The sequence below is a fragment of the Parasteatoda tepidariorum genome, chromosome 5 (genome assembly GCF_982258835.1).
Source record: "Parasteatoda tepidariorum strain Cologne lab strain chromosome 5, Ptep-v5.0, whole genome shotgun sequence".
Taxonomy (NCBI): domain Eukaryota; kingdom Metazoa; phylum Arthropoda; class Arachnida; order Araneae; family Theridiidae; genus Parasteatoda; species Parasteatoda tepidariorum.
Window position 1 is genome coordinate 69,511,182 of NC_141759.1, and position 25,693 is coordinate 69,536,874.

The 25,693-nt window shown below is 30.5% G+C and overlaps 2 protein-coding genes and 1 long non-coding RNA gene across 3 annotated transcripts; all 3 read right to left on the minus strand.

The window, feature by feature from the left end:
* Positions 1-2,075: 2,075 nt before the first annotated feature.
* Positions 2,076-24,617, minus strand: LOC139426624 (uncharacterized). The gene is made up of 2 exons (XR_011637849.2): positions 24,012-24,617; positions 2,076-4,533 (listed from the first exon to the last, which is right to left on the minus strand). It is a non-coding gene; the product is annotated as an uncharacterized LOC139426624 (long non-coding RNA).
* LOC110283390 (uncharacterized) lies at positions 5,179-12,293 on the minus strand. The gene has a single exon (XM_021148505.4). It carries the CDS (start codon positions 9,337-9,339, stop codon positions 5,902-5,904), a length of 3,438 nt encoding a protein of 1,145 aa, XP_021004164.3. The 5' UTR covers positions 9,340-12,293; the 3' UTR covers positions 5,179-5,901.
* LOC139426623 (uncharacterized) lies at positions 15,907-24,012 on the minus strand. The gene has a single exon (XM_071186013.2). It carries the CDS (start codon positions 24,000-24,002, stop codon positions 20,931-20,933), a length of 3,072 nt encoding a protein of 1,023 aa, XP_071042114.2. The 5' UTR covers positions 24,003-24,012; the 3' UTR covers positions 15,907-20,930.
* Positions 24,618-25,693: the final 1,076 nt, after the last annotated feature.

Consider the following 25,693-nt stretch of genomic DNA (forward strand, 5'->3'; position numbering starts at 1 on the left):
CAATAATTTTTAATTTCTATTATCAACAAACTTGCAACTGATGACTTCCAATTTCAGATACTGTTACAGATGTGTGTATTAAGGTAAAATGCATTTCTTCTGTCTTCAATTCATTACGAATTAAAGTGAAGTCAACATTGCTTTCGTCATTCCAGTGAATAAATATGAATTCAGAACATACAGAATTGTAATAGTTATAACATATTCTTCTTCGTTATAGAATAGTATATATTTCTGTATCCATATAATTCGGAAAACAACAATAAAAAATTATCCAAGTTACTTGAAATAGTGCCATTTGTGCTGATTTTTAATTAATTTTAATCGTTTTCTTGGTAAGTATTTTTTAGTTTTGAAAGAATATGTTCAACTAGAATTCAGCTATTCTGTTGTTTTTAGCTACATATTCAAATTCATATCAATTATAAAATTTTGCTGTGTAGTATGTTATCTAAAAGTAATGAAGGGATAAACTATGTATGTATTATTTGAGAATAAAGTTTTCAAACAAGGAACTTATCATTTTGGAATTCTCCGGGAATTATAAATCAGGTAAGTGCACTGATTTTTACAATAAAAAATTTGCCTGTAAATATTTTTTTTCATTTGATGATGGTTCTCTACAGAATGGTTTTTTACGTCTGATTAAGAACTATAAGAATAATAAAAAAAGAAACAATATGAAAGTTTTTATTTCAATGTAAAGAATTCTTAAAATCGTTTTTTTATCTTAAGAATTCTTTATTTTCCGTTTTTTAGTTTATAATTTTTTGATAAAAATTGTTCTCAAAATACTTTTTTTTGAAAAATTAAATGGTATAACATTATGTGTTTATGTATACTTCTTGTATATTCCAATGTTTGAAGTAATATGATTCAGAAAAGTATGGAATAAAAATTCTGTACTTACGTATTAACGCCACCGCCGCTACAGATTTGGAGGTTTTTAAGTGCTGCTAATCTACACTTAAAATTTTTGCGACAGTTCATAAAATAAAACACTTTATTTAAAATCAAAATAGTCAATCGGATTTCGGTGGAAAATGAGCCGATATAGAGTTTAGCATAGATTCAAAACAATCATATCGCCATATGAACTCTGATAAATAAGATTCCAAATGAAATAACATTTCCAAAACGTACGTTTACCAAGATAAAGTTTTATTTTGTGGGAATTGGTACATTTTCGGTTTTTCGGTAAAATATTTCCCTCCTGAAAAAATACAATTGCATCTTGTTTTGTTTTTGGCAAATCACAAAGACGAATTTTTGTAGCACTAAAAATGGCGACAAAAAAGAATTGTTTTTTTGTTTTTGTTTCGTCAGCATTCTTTATTTTACGTTTCTTAGTTTCTAAATAATGATTTTTATTGAAACTTGAAATTTTTTGATAAAAATTGTTGTCAAAAAACTTTGTTTACAAAATTAAATTTCATAAAATTATGAGGCTTATGTATACTTTTTGTTCATTTTAATTTTTGAAGTAATATGATTCTTAAAACTATAGAATGTAAAGTTTAAATGGGCCTTTCATGTTATATCATTAAATTTAGTAAAACTATTTCTCGGGCATTAGGTTTTAACTCTTATAAGAATATACATATTTTTTTCTGTTAATGTACAAATATTTTTCCGATGTGTTTTGGATATTCCTTCTCTAATAAAAAGAGATACCATTTTGTTTTCGTTTGCATAAGAAAGAATATCAAGCATTTTTCTTTTTTAAATTTAATTCGCCACAATAAAGAAGGAACGTTGCAATGCTACGTGCTACATTAACGACGTCTCTAGAATAACTGAATGACTGTTCATATAGAAATCGCAGGTATTAGTCTCATACAACAACGCCCCCTATAGTTTGTTGCGATCGCGAATACTTTTATGACTTTTATGATTTTTTTGCTAATGAGAACCAAAACAAAATGGAAATGAATGAGGGAAAACTGGATTCTACCACGTGATTTCCCGGCCAATAAAAATGAAGCATTAAACGTTTAACGCAACCTTGTTAGAAGTCGCATAAGAAGTATAACTTCAAAAAAATTTGCAGTGTACACGAAGGTCAAATAATGAAATTTTATGTGGTTCGAAGTAACTTTATTATCTTCTTCAAAAAAAATTTTTTACATGCATGATACATCATTTTTTTATTATTTTAAAGATACGTAATTATTTTTTGTCTTTTAAGTTTTAAACAAAAGGTTTAAACAAATTTAATAGTAATCGAACAAAATGTGACAAGCACATGGTTTTGAAACCAACATACCAAATTACACTGAAGAGTGGCAATGTTAAATGCAATAATTTATTATTGGTGTATAAAAAATAATAAACAAGCAGTATATTTACTCGAAATATTGCATGAAAAGATTTTTTACAAGCATACTTACAAACAACCTTATGAATAACTACATATAGCATAACAACTTTAGAATTTAAGCAAAAAAATAAAATCCAAAAAGGCAATCAAAACAATAAATGATTAAATGACCTTAACCTCATGAATAACAACATATAGCATAACATTTTAAGAATTTAAGAGTTTAAAAAAATCGATTTAAGAATTTAAAAAAATCGGGAAAATATAATTTAAAGAAAGTCTAGACTTAAATCATTATTTCAAAATTTAAAGATTTCAGACAGTAATAGAATAATTCTAAATCAAAATATATTGCATAAATATGTAACAGCATATAACTTTTTACAGAATAATTTTAAAATATGCGATGCATTTTTGTTTTCAAAGACTGACATTATATATTACATATAATATGTAATAATAATAAATGTAACAATTTTATAACATTGTTAACTAATTTAAATTTAAAAAAATTACAAATATGAAGTTGCAAGTTGCAAAAAACACGTAACAATTTTAAATTGTAAGTCAGCTGTTCTAGAAAGCATCCAATTCTTTGAAAAAACTCATTGGGTTTTTTCCTAGTTAAAAAATTCAAATTTAATTTACAAGTCACCAAATATTAATGTTAAATTTTGCAACAATCTAAATCTCAGGAATTTGTTATTCACTCTCAAATTAGATATTTTATTAATGATTCATCGTGTATTATATATATTTTAAAGGTTCCACTATTGAAAATAAAATTTTCTTAAAATAAATTCCTATTAAATGTCTTGTTTGAGAAAAAAGGCGAAAAATATTTTTTAAGAAATTTAAGCATGAAAATGTAAAATTAGAATGCATTCTCTGTCGATGTAGTACAGGTTAAGGCCTAGTTTCTTAGGACAGGCGCCTTATCTGGGCGTCAGCGTTAAGTTGACGTTACCCTGATGCCAACAAAATACTGGTTTGTTAGCTCAAGGCCTGGTTTCTTAGGAGAGGCGTCTCAACTGGGCGTCAGTGTGAAGATATAATTTTATTATAATATAATGTATATTAATATAATGTTAGCTCAGCGTGAGCAGTTGGTCCAACACAGACATTATCTCGCATTGCGCATGCGTTAATAACGTAAGCAAATATTTATTTTGAATTTGTATCGATTTTGTGATTGTCGACCAGTGCTTTAAAGAACAAATAATCACTTTGTCCAAGAAAAAACACATTATAGCTCAGCTAAATGAAGAAGAAGAGGAAAAAGAAGCTATGTTTGATGTTAAAATTAAAATCTTGGCTGATTTCAATGCTCTGTTGTTGGCTGTTGTCCTCCATTGCTTCTGTTGATAACGTCACGTTGTAATCCAACTGCAGTTGATTTGGACGGCAGTCGTCGTTCAAGCTGAGCGTTCGATGACGTATGCTGTCAAACTCATAAATTGGCCAATCAGAGGTAAACGTTCGTTTCAAGTTGACGCCGACGTTTCCGAAGAAACCAGGTCTTAAATGTTATATTTAAGTTGTATTAATGTTATATTGACATTAATCTTTCAAGAATTTAAAACTACTTATGTTTATTATCATTGAGGATAGACTCGCATTTCTAAGAGATTTTTTTCATCTAAAAAGGAATTTTAGTTACACATCGCGATTCAGCCTGTAACGAACCAATTAAACAAAATATGTCATAAAATATTAAAAGAATTTAAAATCAATTATAAATTACAATCAGTTTCTTATATGTCATACCTTAAATTTTAAATCATCAACCTTTGATTGCGAATTTTTAAACTTGGATTAATGTCCTTGAAGTGCAACTATACCATAAGGAATTGCACCACTGAGTCTTTGAAATGGCAATTCATGGACTGATGACGTGATGCATGTTAAGGTCCTTGAACAGCAGCAATACCATAAAGAACTACACCACTGAAACTTTAGAATGGCAATTCATGGACTGATGACGTGATGAGTGCAAATGTCCTTGAAGAGCAACAACACCATAGAGAGAGTTACGCCACTAAATCTTTGGAATGGCATTTCATTCCTAGATGACGCGGTACATGTCAATTTCTTGGATTGTATTACAATCCCACCAGAAAATACTACGTCACTGAAGCTTCTTACTGGTTGTGTAATAATTGATGACGTGTTGCATGCCAATATCACTTGTGCAACTATACTGAAGCAAATATCTATAAAAATTAAATTTTAGAATGGCTAAGCATTGACTGATGACGAGCTATATTTTTTAATAATATATAATGATATATTATATTAATCCATCGTTACTATAATATTGCAGATTTATCTGTATACATAAATGCCATTTATAAAAATTATAAGTGATGTTATTACATACTGAATTTTTAAAGCAACGCATATATGTGCATAAAAAATAAGATATCAATAAGAAACATAAGCAAGAAAAATATTTTGAAATTTTTAACTTTTTCAAAAAGTTTTTTCATTTGTAGGAAAAATAAAAATAATGAGAACTCCCACGAAAATCATAAAGTACAATTTCAAAACTAATCAGGATTTTAAAAAATAATTAAAGTAAAAATGATATTATTTAAAAAAATTTCACTTTAACAAAATTAATTGCTGATTATATAGATTATATCGTTATATTACTTTACTTTATAATTTACTTAATAAATTTTATTATTTTTCTTTTTACTCAGAAAGTACGCGTAATAAAAAAATTTGTTTAAATACAAGTTATAAAGTACATAATTTTCTTTTATACTCAGCCCCATTTTTGCTGATTTTCAAAATTTAAATTTGTATCTACTTTTATTTCAAAGGTTTTTTTTTTAAATAAAATTAAAAATATATTTTATTTTGTTGGATATTAGAACAAATATGTAATTTGAAACTAGTGCTGAATATTTAAATAATATCAACTGAAATTAAAAAGAGAAAAATAATAGTCAAATAATAGCTACAAGGGGCTATAACTTGAATTGGTCAATAATAGCTACAATATATTATGCTGAATTATAACCTTGAAAAGAATTTACTATTCTTAAGCATTTAAACATTGAATTTTATTTTTAAAAAATTGAATCTTTATGTATATTTCTACATGCACCTCCACCTTAAAATGCTAACACATGTTCCCATCTTCAGATGCCGAACTTTAACTAATCCATTAAAACAAAACAAAAAATAATAACTGAAACATTTAAGTATTTAAACAAACTTTTTCTTTTTCAGTATATATATATATAATCTTATATTTCATTTTAATACGATGAAAAGGTAACAATTAGTGAAATGAAAGAATCTTTAACCATTACACCAAACGTAAGATAAATAATGTTTAAGGAATGAACAGCAAATTTTAAAGTAAAAAATAAGTAACTGTCTCTAATTAAAACTTTTCTGTATAGTAAATGAAAGATAAAGTTTTAAACTATAGATTATATACCACAACCTCAAAATTCAGAACAAACAAAAATTTTTGAAAGCTGTAACTTAAAGAATTACATGAAAAATAATTCTATCAGATAGAAAAAAAGCTTATAAAAACTGGAAATTCTTCTAATTGCAAAAGCTTAAACTTGATCTGCGATGCAAGAAGTTGTTAAATTATGAAGCGCGTTTTTAAGAGATTCTTTTTGAAAGTTTGAAGTGTCAGATGGTAATGCTGAAATGATATTAGTTATTTCCCCAGCCTTCAAATATTCTTCCACATAAGAGCATAAAATTTCCACAATTTTGCTATCGTTTTCCCTCTCCAGTGATTTATAAATTTTCGAACTTATTTCTGCCAAATTCATTCGTTCTTCAGTGGGAATTTTCCCCAATGTGTCTATAAACTTCTCAAATTTTTCAGTGATATTTAATGCTAGAGCACGAGACTTTGAACTAGAGTTTGCAGGCTCCGAAGAAAAAGAGTACTTTTCCTTTTTAAATTTTCGTATAACTAGATCCAACAATACTAATACATTATTGGTATTAAAATTTTGAAGATAAAATTTAGCCGAATTGGAAAAAGAATTTCTGTCCATCGATGGCCCAAGAGAAAATGAGTTTAAATCTTCTCGGTTCGGGACTTTAGCTTGTGGGATAATTTTAGAAAATGGTTGTACTTGTTCTATGTATTCCTGCGTGGCATCAAATTTAATGTTACGTGAAAAACGGGAAGATAACGGGGCACTATAGGGGCATGGAGTATTTTCTTTTTCTTTCTCAATGCACGGTAGGATAACAGTATCGTAAAGACTCTTCACAAAACGTTCATAATTATCATTGTTTTCATTTGGATCATTATTAGGATTTAATACAATGTTGCAAAGCTCATTCACTCCCATTTGTTTGAAAACTTCGAGAGGTTCTAAACCATAATATTTTTTTTCATTCTCCGGGGAACTTTTGTTCTTAATGTATTGATACATAACCCTGAAAATTTTTTCATGTATCAATTGGAGAAGATAAACCCCTTCTTTCGTTGAAGGATCGACAATGCTTGGGTTTTTTTCCACTATCGCCTTCACGAAATTTATATCCATGTTATCAATTGCAGTTTGAATAGCCAAAATACCATTATTGTCAACGATTTTGACGTTTACATCTGCATCGAGTAAGAAGTTAAGAAAATTCAGTTTACGATATTTGCAAGCTAAATGCAAAGCAGTTGTGCCGTCGTTTGATTGAGCATTTAAATTCACCTCATACTGGATTAAAAAGACTAATGCGTCTGCCTCGCTACGCTTCATAGATAAGTGTAAAGCAGTGGATCCGTCATCTTCTATTTTTGCCTCTTTGTCCGCCCCCTTTTTTATCAAATTCTCAGCTGTTCGCAATTGTCCAGCAGCAATTGCAAGGTGCAAAGGAGTGACGCCGTTTCCTCCAGCTAAATTGAATTGCGTTCGTTCGTCACTCAGTAATTGGGAAGCTACATTTTCATTTTTGAAATAGATTGCAAAATGAAGTGGAGTCCATTGATTTCTGATGGTCACGTTATTTATTCCGATGTTTGCTTTTGAAAGAAGTTTTTTTACGACGAAGTATTTTCCATACAGAGCAGCAAAATGAAGCGCTGTCATACCATCTTCGTTTGTTTCATTAATATCTTGAAGCTTAGAGGTTTTCAGTAAAGCGTCTACTATACTAGGGAATCCATTTATAGAAGCTAAATGTAGAGGTGTCAAGCCTAATTTCGTTTTTGCGCTGATGTTTGTGTCATTGTTAGTAAACAATTCTCTTACGATTTTAGCATTACCTTTCTTGTGAGTTGCATGATGCAGAGCTGTAAATCCAAATTTGTCCTCAGTATTCACTGATATTATAGGACTTTTCATCAATTCTCTAACCGTTTCTAAAAAACCGCTCCTTGCAGCAATATGTAAAGGTGTAAACTGATTCGTTTTAGTTTGTGCGTTTACGTCTGCACTCTGATTGATTAGCTCTTGAATGAATTCTTTTTGATCCGACTCAGCTGCTATATGCAGGGGAGTATGTCCTTTTCTGTCTTTACTATTAACGTCAATGTTGCCGAAGAAAAAATCCCTTGCTACTTTGCTGTTACCTTTTAAAGCGGCAGCGTGTATCATAGTTCGTCCTTGTTCAAAAACTGCATCAATATCAGCTCCTTTTCCAATGAGTAGTTGAGTTTCGTTGTAAGCTAAGTCTTGATCCCCTCTTCCAGCAGCATTATAAAGATCCCTGTCAATGTCTCTAAATTTTGTTTCTGTTTTCTTTACAACACCAACAAATTGAGTAGAACCTTTATCGAATTTTCGGAATATTAACCTCTCCCTGCCATCGTTGTCTTGTTCAACTGTAATCGTTGGATTAGCTTTATTTCCAATTGCTTCTGGTTTTGACCAACTACTAAATGTAGAAAACTTATTTTTATTTCTTAACTGCACTGCGTAGCTAACTTCTCTTTTATCTTTCCAGTCACCATACTGTGAGGTAATTTCAGGTGCTGAAAAATCCACGTCTTTTACTTCAACTATCCTATGAACATCATCCATCAAGTTTAAGTCAATCGCCTCAATATCATTTTTCAAATCGATCAAAATATTTTCAGAAATATCCTTGTACCATTCATTTTTTACTTCATTCATGAAATTCTTGTTCTTAACCTGTTGTATTATTCTAACTGCATTAGATAGAAGCGAACTTTTGAACTTTGTACTCAGAGACTTAATGAGCCCGTACTGCTTGTTAAATGTATCGAAATTTCCTATTTCGTAATTGTAGTTTGCAATATAAGCGTATTGTTTCATGAGAAAAACTTTTACCAAAAAATATGTCTGAGTACCATAAAACAAAGCAAACAATGCTTGAAAAGCTTTGTTGTCTTCCGCGTTTTGAGGAATTGCATAGTTGTTTGTATTATTTATGAGCTCACTTAAAGCTGAATACAAACTGTCTACTGGGTCTGAGTAACTTTCTAATGTATGCAGCACACTGTTCTTGCTGCTTAGTTCATCGATATATTCCTTTTTATGCTTTTTATTTAGACTTTCTCTGGTTTCTTCAAAGTACTTAGCAGACGTATTTATTTTAGTTATAATCTCTTGTGTTTTTGTATTTTCTATGGTATCAATTACAATCTTAAACCCACGATGCATCTGGCTTTGTAAGCTGTCAATCTTAATTAGCGTTTCACTTACCTTGCGAGAAACTTCTTCCAATGCTTCCGTTTGTGCATCAATTTTTTTATCGATGTCACTAAATCGTTTCGCCATGATTAATTTAATTTCATCAAAATTGACATCATCACATTCGAGAGCTGTTGACGTAATTTCAAACCCTGCTTGCACAAGGTGAGTTGTCATAGCCAATCCAGAGGACACTTTCGTTGGATCAGGGAGGTCTCCCAAAAGATCACCGACTAAACCTGTAACCTTCGAAGCATATTCAAGTTTTTTACAAAATTTTTTCTTTTCTTCATTTTCCTCTAAAGCTTTTTCGTATTCCTCATCGTCAGTTTCTCTTTTCGTTCGGTAAGAGATGATAGTCAAATTATCTGCTGGCATTTTAAATGGCCTGAAATAAATGATCTGCTTATTGAATAACAATCTTTAGAAAAAAGTTCAGTGTAAAGGTCTGTGAGATTTTCTTCGATTATATATACATTTACCACCTGCTAATAGAATATTGCAGTACGATACATTTTGACATTCAAAGGTAGGTAGCGAAATTAATTCCGTAAGTGATTGATTCAAAAAATCAATCGCTTTCCGAAAATTGCTTTCTTATTTTATTTTTCAGGAAACATGAAAAACGATAGCTGTGACAGATCCAATTTAAAATGTTTTGTAGAGATGGCAAAATATCAGATGTTTCTTTATTCCTTAAATGATGTAATATAATTCATTTTTTGGAAATAATTTACCTCCGAAAATTAGCATGTGTTTATCTTATGCTTGACATTTCTAATAAACCAATTTACTTGCTTTACAATTACTTGAACTCTAATCTTTGCTCATTAGTATTTTTTTTTCATGAAAAGGTCTGTATTCTTTTTTTAAAAAATGCTTAATTTTAGAGCAAGACAACGAAATTTCGTTTTGTTTTCTATTTTTAAACACACACACCCACATTATATATATATATACATCTAATATATATAATTCTCTTACGTGGCTCCAAAATTTTGGCTGTATTTCTTTTCCGCCGGTGGCAACGTTTGCTTTGTTTTGCTTACGTTACTATTTCTCTTACACGGTGAATCAACCAATGATTGCCGCTAAAAATGTCACATGCCAAATCTAGATGAGGTGGCTCAACATATAGCGCTTTTAAAAACGGAAACTGAAATAACCAGAGAGCATCAGCTGCGGCAATCTCATACTATTAAGCTAGGCAGAAGTGAGTAGTCTTTGTTCATAGATCTCTATTTTAGTATTTTGTCGAAACCGCTTTTTTTCACGAATTTATATATTACGAATTTATTTGACGATTTTTGATTTATATCACGAATTATACAATAGCACATTTCTAATAGGTTTAACGAATTACATGTCATTTATTTGAATTCAAAATTATTTTAATGACTTAGTATTTACAAGAGATGTAACAAGAACAGATGTACTCTCTTAGTACAAGAGAGCATCGTTCCCACCCAGCTTCAGCCGGGTGGGAACGATGCTCCCAGTGGAAAGAACATTCATTATTAGATACATCAAGCAAGCCACAATGAATAAATGGAAAATAGATTGGAGTGACTCAACAAAGGGCAGGCAGACATATAATTTCTTTAAAGATCCCACACTAACTCGCCTGCAGTCAAACTTCTATTTAAACCAATTCTTAACGGGCCACGGGGTTTTCGGAATATATCAACAGAAATTCTTCAATAAACGAGCAAATTGTAAATTTTGTGTGCAGAGTACAAGACACTGACCATCTCATAAAATTTTGTCCCAAATTCCAGACGATCCGTGGCAGAAAATGGGATCAATACACTCAACATCAACCTTATGCTGATATTGACTGCAGGGAGAAAATCATCGAAATTCTTAAATATACCCTGGATGATCTGCTTGCCCCTGCGAGTACACCTGACTAATTTTATCTGGTTTTATTTGTAAACTTTCGGCTTTTAGGTTTTCTAGTTTTAAATTTCTGTTTTTAGTATTTTACTTCGGCACTTACCGTTTCCATGGCTTTATTCTCCCCTTGAACTGGCATCTTCATTATACATAGGACATTCGAAATGAAATCTTGCTCTTGGTCAAATTCAGCACCCTCTGTCTTACCTGGTGTCATCTTTGAGTGTTATCCTCTCAGTGAAACTTTGGTTTACCTTAGAACATTTTTAATCTTAGAGGCACTTAGCCTTGAAAGGGAGACACTTGAACTTTTAGTCATCTATTTTATTTATTCTACTAAGCTTATTTTAGTCTTATTTGTTTTTTAATTGGATTTTTCATATTATACCATTTGATGTTTTACCTGACCTTACTTTTATTTATTTTTACCTGCATTTTTAACATTTTTATTGTCGGTTGATTTTATCCACTTTGATGTTTTAAGCACTTTTAATTTTTATTCTGTTTTATTTTTATTTTACTTTTTCGATTTTGGGATTTTTCCTATGTGTTTTAATCTTTTTAATTTTGTACTTTTACTTTTCTGTAGTTTGGTAGTGTTTAGATCACGTGCAAACGGGTGAAACCCTTATCCGCAAACTCCTTCGGGGGTAGGTCGGTTACTATTGGTCTTACAAGAGATGTAATTTTTTTTTTTTTTAAATTTTTTATATGGATTTGAATGATTGTTTTGAATTCTTAGAATTTTGTGCATTTGCAATGTACCTAAGTTAGTAGCGAGCGAAGCGAGCTTGGTTTGCGAAGCAAACCATGTAAGATTGCGTAGCAATTTTCGGGGGTAGGCGAGCGTTAGCGAGCAGTGGGCGCAGCCCACTAGTATATATAATGTGTGTGTTACAAATTATCAAGTATAATATTACCTTGCGCACATCCATTTCGGGCTCATCCTTGGTAACTAACAAATCAATGCACAGTATAACAAATCACTTCAGCAATGTAGTAGGAACGGCACTTTGAATTCCTCTAGTTACACTCAATTTGCGCTTTTGTTTTCATATTTAGTAATCTGGCAATCTTGTGGCGAAAAAAATTTTAAATCATTCTTGAAAAATTTCACGTTCATGTAAGTAGTACATCTGATTTCGCTACTCGCTTTATAGTTGTTTTTTTTGTTTTATACTGTTTTTTTCTTTTTATTTTATTTTATTTTCTGCTTTTACGTGTTATTTTTACTTATTGTGTTCTATTTTATTTGTTGTAATTTTTGTAAAAAAAATTTTCTTGAGTGCTCCTCACACTATTGCATTATTATATTTTGCTTTGGCTATATTGATACAATATCAGTAAGTACTCTTTTTTGCGGATATAATCGTGTGGGCTGATGAAAAGATTATATCTTTTATTTTGTGTTTTTTTTTTAATTTAATCTTCTTTTTTTTTTAAATCTCTTTTAATCTCTTTTAATCTCTTTTTTTTTTTTTTAATCATCTTTTTTTTTAATATATATATATATATAAACATTCAAAGTATTGGTTCAACTTAAGACCATGACATTCGCATCTGGAACCATAATTTTAGGAAAATTCGCTACGACCTCATTTATTAGTAAAACCATGTTTCCATTTAAGTTAAACAATATTATCACACGTTACATGGATTCCGCGAGGCACCTTATCAAGATTGCATCAAATTTGAACAATAATATGGCTCATTACTATCAAAAACTTTTGATAGTTTATAATTTTATCAGAATTAAGCAAAATTAATTTAATTTTGAATTCTTAGATATGTTAAGAAAGTGCAATATAGATCATGAAATTTCTCCTGAAATTTTAAAATTTGAATCATTACATCATTGTAATCAATAAAACTTTGGTAAAAATACTTTTTGCTTCACATGAGTGGGTAAATTATTCAGATTTCATTATTGATACAAAAGAAATCTGCAAAAGTGATATCAAGATCTAAATCTGAAATTTTGCGTTTTCATTTCTACTACCGACACGTAATTAAAAAAAATATTAAAAAATCCAATTTTTTCGAAAAAAAATATTTAATTTTTCTATGATTTTACATGATTTTAGAGTTGCTGAATTTTTTTGCCGTTGAGTTTCATTAAAATTGTTTTGATGTGACCCATTCTTTAACACCAAAAATAACTTGCAGCGCACTTTCATTAAAATCATAAATTGAAGAAAAACTTTAATGTTCAGCATAACTTGCCAGCGTTTCCCATAGGAAAACAAATGGTCCATCCCATTTTATAATGTATAGTAGATTTCGATAAAAAAAAAATTAGCAAATTACTAAAGAAGCAAATTTGCGGTAAAAAAATATTTTTACCATTTCCTTTTTACCTACTGGAGCTTTAGCAAATGGTCAAATTTGGGAAAAATTTTCTCCCCTATACATTATTTCCGTCTCTATTATTACGGAAAAGCTGATTTTGCTAAGCGGAGAAGACTGCAGGTTAAAATACGAGGGTTGTCCATAAAATAAGGTTCTCAAGGAGCTGCGGATGCTAGGAACGCTGCTAAGCGGGATTTGTTGAGACTGGCGTGTAACTTAGCTCCCTTTGCCCCAGTTCCCGCCCCGGCGAGGTATCTACAACGTTAATTCTTGTCTTGGTAGCCGTGAAAGATAAAGCTTCCATTTGTTTCTCACGCCAGGTGCGAATTACGCTCTGTGATTTGTTTTTGAGTGCAAAAAACGTTCCTCCGGTGGACATTCATTCCCAACTCTGTGAGGCGTACGGGGAAGAGTGTATGAGTGTGCAAACTGTGCGCAAATGGTGCAGAGAATTTATAGACGGATTTACAGATGTCCATGACGAACAACATTCTGGTCGGCCATCGTTTTCGGACAAAGCGATTGCGAAAGTGGAAGAAGCAATGCTGAAAGATCGAAGGGTGAAGGTTCGGGACCTCAGCGAGATGATCCCTGTTGTCAGTAAGTCCTGCATTCACAACATTCTGAGAGACCGCTTAGGATATGCCAAGGTTTGGGCAAGGTGGGTCCCGAAAATGCGGACGGATGACTATGACAACAAACGGCAACGTGTGGAAGCCGCCTGCGAATTTCTTCATGCCTACGAAACCGATGGCAAGGAATTTTTGGACTCTGCTGTCACTGGGGACGAGACCTGGGTCCACTACATGACACCGGAAACAAAAGAACAATCCCGTTATTGGAAGCATCCATGCTCGCCAAAGCCGAAGAAGTTTAAGCAAATTCTGTCTGTTTTAAGCTATCTTCGCGGAGTGGCGGCAGAGTTCTACGACTCAGGCATAAAGAAGATGGTACACTGCATGTAAAAATGCATTGATCTAAACGGCGATTATGCCGAAAAAAAGAAGGAAGTCTAAGCTTTCCAAACATGCATTATTCAATGCCAATAAACATGTTTTTCATTGTGAAAATTCGTTGGGAACCTTATTTTATGGACAACCCTCGTACGACTTCTTGAGTGCAGAACCGTTCACGGGTTAAATATTGTCAAAAAGTAAACATGATTTAAAGGTTATTTAAGTAAAACGTTGTTAGCAAGAAATAGAACAATGTACACTGTGTTTATATTTATATAATGATGGGATGCTATTCTTTAATAAACGATACTATTATTTTTGAAAAAACATTACACCTTTTTAGTAAATACTAAGTCATTAAAATAAATTTGAATTCAAATAAATGACATGTAATTCGTTAAACCTACTAGAAATGCGCTGCGGTATAAAATCTTAAAGTGTAACAGCACGACTGACATTCAGTTTTCAATGGATAACTAATAACAAAAATAAAGCAAATAAATTCGTGATATAAATCAAAAATCGTCAAATGAATTCGTAATATATAAATTCGTGAAAAAAAGCGTTTTCGACAAAATACTAAAATAGAGATCTATCAACAAAAACTACTCACTTCTGCCTAGCTTAATAGTATGAGATTGCCGCAGCTGATACTCTCTCTGGTTACTTCAGTTTCCGTTTTTAAAAGTGCTATATGTTGAGCCACCTCAACTAGATTTGGCATGTGACATTTTTAGCGGCAATCATTGGTCGATTTTCTGGAGTTGCCATTCGCGGAGTTGTAATGAGGCTTTTTTTGTCGCCGTGTAAGAGAAATATATATATAGATTTCATTGTGTCAATTTACATAGCATTTAATACAATGGTATTTTTTTCAAGCAATTTCAATACAAAAAACGTTAAATAGCTTTTGGTATTTAATAACCTGCAATTCTGATTGATCAGTAATGACGTAAATGGAGAGAAAAATATATCAGCAATAAGTTGACTTCTTTACTCGGATTCCTTTTATAGCTAGCAGCCTTTTATAACAAAATCGTTAAAGAACGTTTTTTTCATTTCTGTTTTTATGTTTTGATAAAACAAGAACATTTCTTTTTTTCCAAAAGTTAACTCTAATCCTTACTCTCGTTTTTCAATAAGAATGCAGAAAAAAAAACCAACAATAATTGACATCTGAATAGAAGATTTTATTATTAGTGTAAGATTTTTATAAGAGATAAAAAACATGCAGAATATGCATCAAAGATAGTGTATGTAAAAATTGCTTGATTAGCATTGCACATTATTGTCTGAAACAAAAAAATCGTGGAACGATTTTTTTTTACTCTTCCTTTAATTTTTATATATTGATAACACAAATACATTTCTTTTCTTTCGAATTAACTGGTATTTTGTTTTTTATTTTTTTTTGAAAAAAAGGAATGAATTCTTTTTTTAATGAGGACACATGAGCAGAAGACAATAATAAATGACATCTGAATACAAAGTAATATTATTAGTGTATCATTTTTATAAGTGACAAAAAATGCAGAATCTGTATCAAGAAAGTGCATGTATGATTGCTTGATTAACATTGAATATTTTTGTCTAAATTTAGAAATTTGTTGAACATATTTTTACTTCTTTTTTTTGTTTTGCTCATACAAAAACATATTATATTTTAAAAAGTTATCTCTAAACTATTTTTTAAAGAAACAATTTTTAATACGGGCGCATGAAAAATGACAACAAATTACGCATCTAAATTTACCATTTTATTTTCAGTGTATTATTTTTACATGAAGTAAGAAACATGCAAAATATATATCACAGATAGTGCAGGTAGAGATTTCTTCAAAACATATTTACTACCAAAGTTATAGAGTGTTAACAAAACTTATTTAGCATAATAACAAATTTGAAATCTTAAAGCAAAGTGGAGAATGACTGTCAAAACTAATAAAATTGCAGTTTTTTAAAATCACATTCACTGCAACATAGCATAAATTGCGAATTCATGCATACAATTCACTAAATCACAGTAGTAAAGCTTAATAGTATAAATATTCCTTACTGATTTATTTTAAAATTGCTTTAAACAAAAATACTTGTGTGTAATCCAAAGAAGTAAAAACGGAAAATATAATTCATGCAAATTCTAAGACTTCATTCATACGTTTCATTAATAAAATATTAATCAGAAATGATATGAAATGAATATTTAAATTAAATTACATAAATATATAGCAATATAAATTTGTATATAGTCACTGAAAATACATTTTTTTAGTATTGTTAATTTTACTTATATGCAAACTTGTAATTATGAATTATGGAATAATTTCTATATGACGTGAGCATATTGAAAATTAAAATATATTACTTGCCAGCGTTTTAGAAATGAAATTTAAAATTAAAATTGCAAGACAAAACTAGTAAAGAGCACAGTTACAGATTACAATTAAAATTAAAAGGCCAGCAATTGCTGAATGTCTTTTTTTATTTCACTTAAATGATACGAGTTTTTCAATATTACAAGATTTTCACCCTGGAAGTGTTAATTGAAAAAGTTCCAATTCATTTAATTTTTAGCTCAAAAACATGATAAATTGAGTAAAATTATTTATCCATTTATTGGTCACTTATTCCTTATTTCAAAAGTTTTCACGAATGATTTTTGGATTATTTTCTTACACTTATTGAAAACAAAATTTTGAATAAAGAACTTTTTATATTCCTTTTTCTGTTAACAAGAATGGAAAAAGATTACAAGAAATTTTGCTATTAAACTTCAAGATGGTAATGCATTGACTGATAGCGTACTATGTCAATATCAGGGTAACACAACTACAGGAGTACTCAAGGAACTACACAAATTCTACTTTTAATAACCTTTGGGAGGTTCAGTAAGACGGCTAAAATAACTGGGATAACTTACCCAGCTTCAACTTTGATGCATAACATTACCATTACATAACCATTATCATTACAAAACCATTATCATTACAAAGCCATTATCATTACATAAGTTTCAAAAATGAAACAAAAGTCTTCATCATTGTCACAAAAGAATTTTCATATTTAGGATCTGAAATTATCATGAGTAGATATATGCATAGGTGAAGAGAATTTGTGCTTTGTTGTCAATTAAGTCTCAAAAATTGTTTCTTCGTAAAAATTTTCATTATCATTTGATATATCATTACTGGAAATTTTCTAAAGTAGTCAAATTTTTTCTCATATGATATACTTGTTTGAAGATTATTTCAAGTGAAAACATAAAAAGAATATCATGAAGGAGAATAATAAGTGAAAACCTCTTTCTTGAGTTAACTCTGTCTATCACATAAGACATGAAAGCAATGGTTGTTGTTAACCAATGCAAAATTTGTTACTCCAAATATCAAACTGAACAGACTTCTCCCAAACACATCCTGGACTGTTTTGGACTTTCCAGAGAGGATGTTTTGGACTTGTCCTCGATTTCCTGGTGGACCTTGTTGGATGGACGTTATCTGACTTCGTCAGAGATATGGATAATAAGACACAACAACAACATAATTTGTTACACCAATTGATTACTTCTTATTCCACTAGCATGACAACCTAGTACAGAACCAGAGTAGTTTCAACAAGTCGTTTCCATCTGGGTCATCTATTGATGGTCATGGTTTTTAGATCTTTACCACAGAACCAATTCATCTGGTGTTTGGTCTGCTCCTTTTTCGTATGTCAGTTAACTTTTATAAACTTCAGCTTCGTAATTATGTCATTATCATTCTTTCTATAAATGTAATCCAGTCATCTTATTCAATGGAATTTAATAACTGAAATTATGTTTGGTTTCTAAGAGTTTCTGTTTAATTCATAATTGCACTAAATCCAACAAATATCATTTTCCTTAAGAGCTCCGAAGTTGCCTCTAAGTATTTTTTTTAAAAGATTAGTAGTTTATTTTCATCAGTGTTATTTAAAGGTCAGCTTTTGTCGCCATAAAGTAGTACAGTTAGAGTATAGTATAAATTTATTTTAATTTTGATGAAAATAAGCTTTGATTTCAGTACCAATTGATTACAGCAATATCAATATGCTCACAGATGTTTCTATGAGTTTTCAGTTTTAGTGGGAATTGAACATCTACCAATTCCATCTCCACTACAATGATATTCTTGTTTGAACATGTCTTCAAAGAATGCGATGAAGGGAGTGCAACATGCGGGTCGAAGTCCATGAGTAAACGACGTCACTGAAGTAAACATTGCCAGATATGTTATTAAAGCAACTTTTGCAGTCAACTTCTGTTTCTTACGTCATATCAATTGATTACAGCAACATAAATATGTGAACAGATATCAATCTGAATATTTCATCACAGTGGGGATTGAACTGGTGGGGTCATAAATTTCAGTTTTCTGTCCACAATAATAATATTTCTTTTGAACATGCTTTCAAGTGAAAAGGAAAAAGTTTTATAAGCAAGAGACAATCTATGAGTAAAATATGCATCATCTGGTGTTTAATTTCTAATTGGGTTTAATTCAACTCAAAGTTAACTTTTGTAGTTATCTCTGTTTTTAAAGGCATTTCTACTGAAATTGATTACAGCTAAGTTAATATATACTGAATATTCTGTTAAGTTTAAGTTATACTGCCATAAATTTCATTTTCATGTTCACCATTAGCAATAACTGATTACACTGTAAAAACTTCCGGATCAAATTACAGTATAAAGTACCGGCATTTTGGGTGTATCATCTGTAAAATCCATTTTACCGTAATTCTTATAGAAATATTTATTTAATTACAATGATTCAGAAATTTTATGGTAATTATTAATGTTGTAAAAATCTTTTTATCAGATTTTTCGTTCCATCACATTTTTGGTAAAGATATACGGTAAGAAATACCTGCATTCTGAGTGTTGAAACAATTTACCGTAATTTGAGCCTGATATTTTACAGCCTACAACGCTTTCATTACTAAATGCATAAGTATCAGTAAAACATTTTTATTCATAAATAATTGCCTTCTTTTAAGCCTAAAATGTCTGCTGCATTTCATAATATCGCAGTCCAATCATAATTTAAATGTTTGTTTTTTTAAAGTTTCGAATAAGTTCTTTTTATTATAGCTTTTTCAGTTAGTAAAGCAATAAACAACATGATAGTTTTAAACAAAACTAAAACAGAAAACCTCTTATATGAACCATATGGTGACAAATTAATTACTATAATATGATTTTTTTGTGAAAATTTTTTCACATTTAATTATTGCTAGGAATTAAAACAAAATATAAAGAGAAATATTATTATCAAAATTCAGCATTGAAATATTGCTTATTTACCTAAATACATATAAATTGTTTATATTTACTTTACTGATATATCGAGTATGCAATGGACATGATAACACTAACTATTATAATAATTTAAAATATTAATAAAAGTAAAAAAGAATGTTTCGTATTTTTATTTGCCATTTTCTTACAAAATTATTGCTTTTTATAAAACTAAAAGTAAAGCAATATAATGCAAGAAAGAAAAAGTATCAAAATCTATTATCAGAGCTTAAATGGATTTGCGATTTTTCTTTATTGAAAAAAAAGAGTAGATTTATTCACGACGAATCTCTTAAATGGATTCAAATACCTTTTAATTTAGCTATAAATATAAAAAATGGAAAGTAGATTAATTAACATCTTCATTAAATTACCAATTTCACCAAATCAGTAATTACCGATCTAACATCAATAAGTTATTAAATCACTATTTTAATTAATTACTAATTTTATTAATGTCTTTCTTCTGTGAATAATTTATGTAATAAAAGCTACGTGTTTATAATAAAATACCAAAAATGCTTAATTTTACACCAAATTTGTGTCTTCTATCGCATTGCGTCAAATTCTATCGCTAATCCACATATTAGCTTCCATGTTTTTAATTAAAGTAACTATTTGAAAAATATAAACGTTCTTTTAAGTTGAATTTCAGAACAATTATAAAACTTAATCTAGTGCTTAACATTTAAATTATGCAACCAAAATTTAGAAAAAAGGAATTTCAGTAAATTAAAAATAACTCTTTTATATTATTGGATCACTATTCATATTTAAAAAGATTAGCTACCTATTATTGAAATTAATTAAAAAGCAATGTTCATGCTTTTTACTCTTGTAAAAATAACCACTAGTCGGCGGGAAAAATATAGTGCTGCTTATCAAAAAAATAAAAGAAGATCTTACATAATAAATGATAGAGAGATTGTCAGATAACTACTCAAAATGTAATTTTGACTTAATGCATTTAGGCTGAATAAAAGATCATTTTGATTTTATTTACTAAAATCTGTATTTTTTATACTTTATGAAACTAATTGAAAGGTAATTATTAACTATTAGAAAAATCATTTTACAAACTTAAAAAAAATAGTTTCTGACCAATAATTGTAAAGAGTTTTTTAGTGAAGAATAGTTAGGAAGATTGAGATAGAGAGAACGAAGAAAAGAATTTTTATTAAAATAAAAGCTTAAAAAAATGTTGAAAAATACCATTTTTTTAATTTTTATCAGTTTAAATCTTGTAAAAGTCTTTCTTAATTCTTTATGTGGCTGTAGAAAAAATACGTTAAATAGTTAATTGGGTTCTATTAAAGGAGGTAAGTTTTCCAACTGTGCATAATATACCTCCACCTAAGAAATTATTATATAAAAATATTTGTTACAGGTGCAACAAAAGAATAATCAGAGGAAAAAAAAGCTGAATATCTTGATAATCGCAAGAAAATTTAAATCTGATCTGAGATGCAAGAAGCTGTTAAAGAATAAAGGGCGTCCTCAATTGTTTCCTTTTGAAGGCTTGAAGAGCCAAGTGGTAATGCTGACATCATGTTGGTGATTTCCTCAGACTTAAGATATCCCTTTACGTAAGAGCATAAAATTTCGACAACTTTACTTTCGTTTTCGCCAACTAGAGCTTTATATATTTTCGAGCTTACTTCTGCCAAATTCATTCGTTCTTTAGTGGGAATTCTCCCCAATGCGTTTACAAACTTCTCAAATTTTTCAGTGATATTTAATGCTAGCCCACGAGATTTCAACCTAGAGTCGTCCTCCTTGTAAGAAATAGGATACTTTTCATTTTTTAATTTCCTTACTACTAGATCCAGCAATAGTAATACACTATTAGCATTAAAATTCTGAAGCAAAAAGTTTGCCGAATTGGAGAAAGCATTTCTGTGCATCGATGGCTCCAGAGAAATCAAATTTGAATCTTTTTGGTTTGAGATTCTAGCTTGCGGAGTTTTAGAAAATGGCGGCACTTGTTCCAGGTATTCATGTCTGGCATTCAATTTAATGCTGCGTGTAAAACGACTATTTAACGGAGCGCTATATTTGCATGGAGTACCTTTACTTTCCTCCGCAATGCATGGCAGAATAACTGTTTCGTAAAGAAATTTAATGCGTTTATGATAATTGTCATTGTTTTCATTTGGATCATTATTGGGATTAAAAATAATACCCCAAAGCTCATTGATACCTAACTGTTTAAACACTTCAAGAGGTTCTAAACCATAATATTTTCTTTGATTTTCCTTGGAATCCTTGTTTTTAAGGTACTGATACATAAGTCGAAAAACTTTTTCATGTGCCAATGCGCGAACATAAATTCCTTCTTTGACGGACATAGATCCCAACTGATCACTGACTATACTCGGGTTTTTTTCAACAATCGCTCTCACGAATCTCAAATCCATGTTATCAATTGCAGTTTGTATAGCTAGAATACCATTTTTATCGGCAATTTTCGTATCAGCATCCGCGTCAAGCAACAAGTTGAGAAAATCCAACTTATGATATTTGCAGGCCAAATGCAGAGCTGTGGTGCCATCTTCCGTTTGAGCGTTTAAATTTGCCTCCTTATGGATTAATAATTCTAATGCGTCTGGTTTGCGTCGCTTCATAGCTAAATGCACAGCAGTAGAACCATCATTAGTTATTTTTGCTTCTTTATCTGCACCTTTTTTTATCAAATTCTCTGCTGTTTGCAATTGTCCAGCAGCAATCGCAAGGTGCAAAGGAGTGACGCCGTTTCCTCCAGCTAAATTGAATTGGGTTCTTTCGTCACTCAGTAATTGGGAAGCTACATTTCCTTTCTTGAAATAGATTGCAAAATGAAGAGGAGTCCATTGATTTTTGACGGTCAAGTTATTGATTCCGATATTTGCAACTATAAGTAGTTTCCTGACTATGACGGATTTTCCATACATTGCTGCAAAATGGAGCGCTGTCATACCATCATTATTTGCTTCATTGATATCTAATAATTTGCTATTTTCAACCAAAGCTTCTAATACCTTAGGAAATCCGTTAATAGAAACTAAATGTAAAGGCGTCAAATCTAATTTAGTTTTAGCGCTGATGCTTGTGCCATCATTAGTAAGCAATGCTTTCACGATTTTAGCATTGCCTCTCTTGTGGGTTGCATGATGCAAAGCTGTAAATCCAAATTTATCTGCCGCATTTACTGATATTACAGGGCTTTTTATTAATTCTGATACCGTTTCCAAATATCCATTCATCGCAGCAATGTGTAACGGTGTAAGCTGATTCGTTTCTGTTTGTGCGTTTACATCAGCACCCAGTTTGATTAACTCTTGTACGAATTCTTTCTGATTCGATTCAGCTGCTATATGCATGGGAGTATATCCTTTTTTGTCTTTAGAATTTATGTCAATCTTCCCGAAAAGAAAATCCTTTGCAACCCTGTCGTTGCCTTTCATTGCAGCAGCGTGTATCAGAGTTTGTCCTTGATCAAACACTGCATCTATATCAGCACCTTTGTCAAGGAGTAATTGCATTTCGCTATAAGCTAAGTCTTGATCTCCTCTTCCAGCAGCATTATAGAGATCCCTGTCAATGTCTCTAAATTTTGTTTCTGTTTTCTTTACAACGCCAACAAATTGAGTGGAACCGTTATCGATTTTTCGGAATATTAACCTCTCTCTGCCATTGTTGTCCTGGGGAACTGTAATTGTGGGATTAGCTTTGTTTCCAATTTCTTCTGGTTTTGACCAACTACTAAATGTGGAATACTTATTTTCATCTCTTAACTGCACAGCGTAGCTAACTTGTCTTTTATCTTTCCAGTCACCGTACTGTGAGGTGATTTCGGGTGCTGCAAAATCTACGTCTTTTACTTCAACCATTCCATTTACATCAATCATATTTAGGTCAATCGCTTCAATATCGTTTTTCAGATCGAGTAAAACGTCTTCAGAAATATCCTTGTACCATTCATTTTGTACTTTACTCAGGAGATTTTTATTTTTAACCTGTTTTATTATATTGGTTACATCAGCGAAAAGAGAATTTTTAAATTTAGTACTCAAAGACTTAATGTTTACATATTGCGTATTAAATGTATCGAAATTTCCTATTTCGTAATTGTAGTTTGCAATATAAGCATATTGCTTCATGAGAAAAACTTTTACCAAAAAATATGTCTGAGTACCATAAAACAAAGCAAACAATGCTTGAAAAGCTTTATCATCTGTCTCATTATTCGGAATCGCATAGTTATTTTCATTATGTATGAGCTCATTTAAAGCAGAATATAAGCTATTTACTGGGTCCGAGTACTCTTCTAATTTGCGCAAAACGCTGTTCTTACTGCTTAATTCCTCGATATATTCCTTTTTACGATAACGGTTCAGAAGTTCTCTAGTTTCTTCGAAATATTTAACAGAAGTTTTTATTTTAGTTATAATCTCTTGCGTTTTTGTATTTTCTATGGTATCAATTACAATACGAAATCCGCGATACATTTGCGTCTGAAGGTTATCAATTTTAATAAGCATCTCACCTACCTTGCGAGAAACCTCTTCTAATGCCTCTGACTGCACATCCAGTTTCCTTTCGATGTCACTAAATCATTTATTCATGATCAGTTTAATTTCATCGAAATTGACGTCGTCGCATTCCAGAGTTGTTGACGTAATTTCAAATCCGGCCTGGACAAGATGAGCTGCCATAGCGAAACCAGCGGCAGTCTTAGATGGATCAGGGATATCCCCTAAAAGATCACCTACCGTACCTGCTACCTTCGAGCCGTATTCAAGTTTTTTACAAAGACTTTTCTTTTCGTCTATCTCTGCCATGGCTTTTTCGTACTCGTCATCTTCTTCAGTTTCTCTTTTCATAAGGTAAGAGACCATCGTAAAATTACTTTTAAGCATTTTGAAAGACTTGGCTAACTTGATTTGGATACTTATATGTAAAATTTGGAAAACTGTTGATACTTTGGAGTGTATCAGATAAGTGAAGTCAGTGGGAATTTATTTTATTATATAGCTCTTCAACACCTGTTGATGGAAGACTATGACAATATGTCTATTCAAATTCAAAAACAGATTGTCGAACATTTTTAGAACCACCAATCACTTACATAAGATATCTTTCTTAAAATTCTTTTCAGAAAGGTATTTTGCATTGTCTTTAAAGAATTTATGTTTAATGTTACCGCCACTTGTCCACATACGCATGTCCATGTGTAGATGCCAAAATATCAGATGTCTTTTAGAATGTCGAATTCAAATATCATAATATTTTTTAGAAATAGCTGACGTATGAAAACTGAGTGATGTTTGAAATAATGTTGAGATTTCTAAAACACCTGTCGACTTATTTAATGTTCAAGGAATTTGACAATAAATATCTTTTCATTGAATTGTTTCAAAAGATTTCGGTTTTTCAAAGACTTAAATTTTAGGAAAAAGTTGCAAAAAACTTATATTAGTTGAAAATTTTATTTTGTCATATAATTTCACAAAGTAAAATTTTATCAATTGCATTTGAAAAAAAAATTCTGTTAAATATTCACATTTTAGTAATTGACGTTCTAATAAAAAGAAACTTTAAAACATACTTTAAAACATATTTAAAACATATACATCCAAAACCTGTAAGTCCTTACTGGTTGCATCATCCTAAATACAAATAAAATCCTTCATACGTAGTTAATTATTACCAATTTTAGATTTCAAGCATTGTCTTTCACATTTTACTCTCTGAAGTTTTATTAGCAATTTAATCAAATGCTGTTAAGTGCGTAGCTTGCACTGTAAAAAACTCTCGATTACATTCATCATTAGCATTCATCATCGAGCATTACTTCATACTTAAATATAAGGCTACGAGTTTATATGAATGTCGTGAATTTTTTTCCGTATTTTTATTACGAATTCACAAAAATAATAATAGCAAAAAAACTTATTATTTTCAAAATTAGATAAATGTTTTTAGACTTTTTACGTAATTAACAAATAGCATAATTTTTTTTTGAAATTTTCGCAAGAATTGATGTTTAGAATTCAGATTATTTTAAAAGAAAATCGCCTCTAGGGGAAACTTTTTGGGAATGTTACCAATTCCGAGTTAAAAATAATCTAAATGAAATAATTTGAGAATTGTTATAAAAAAGATTTATCATACTTATTTATTTATTCTATCTATTAGACGTTTGTTAATTTGCTATATTCATTTTAGGAAA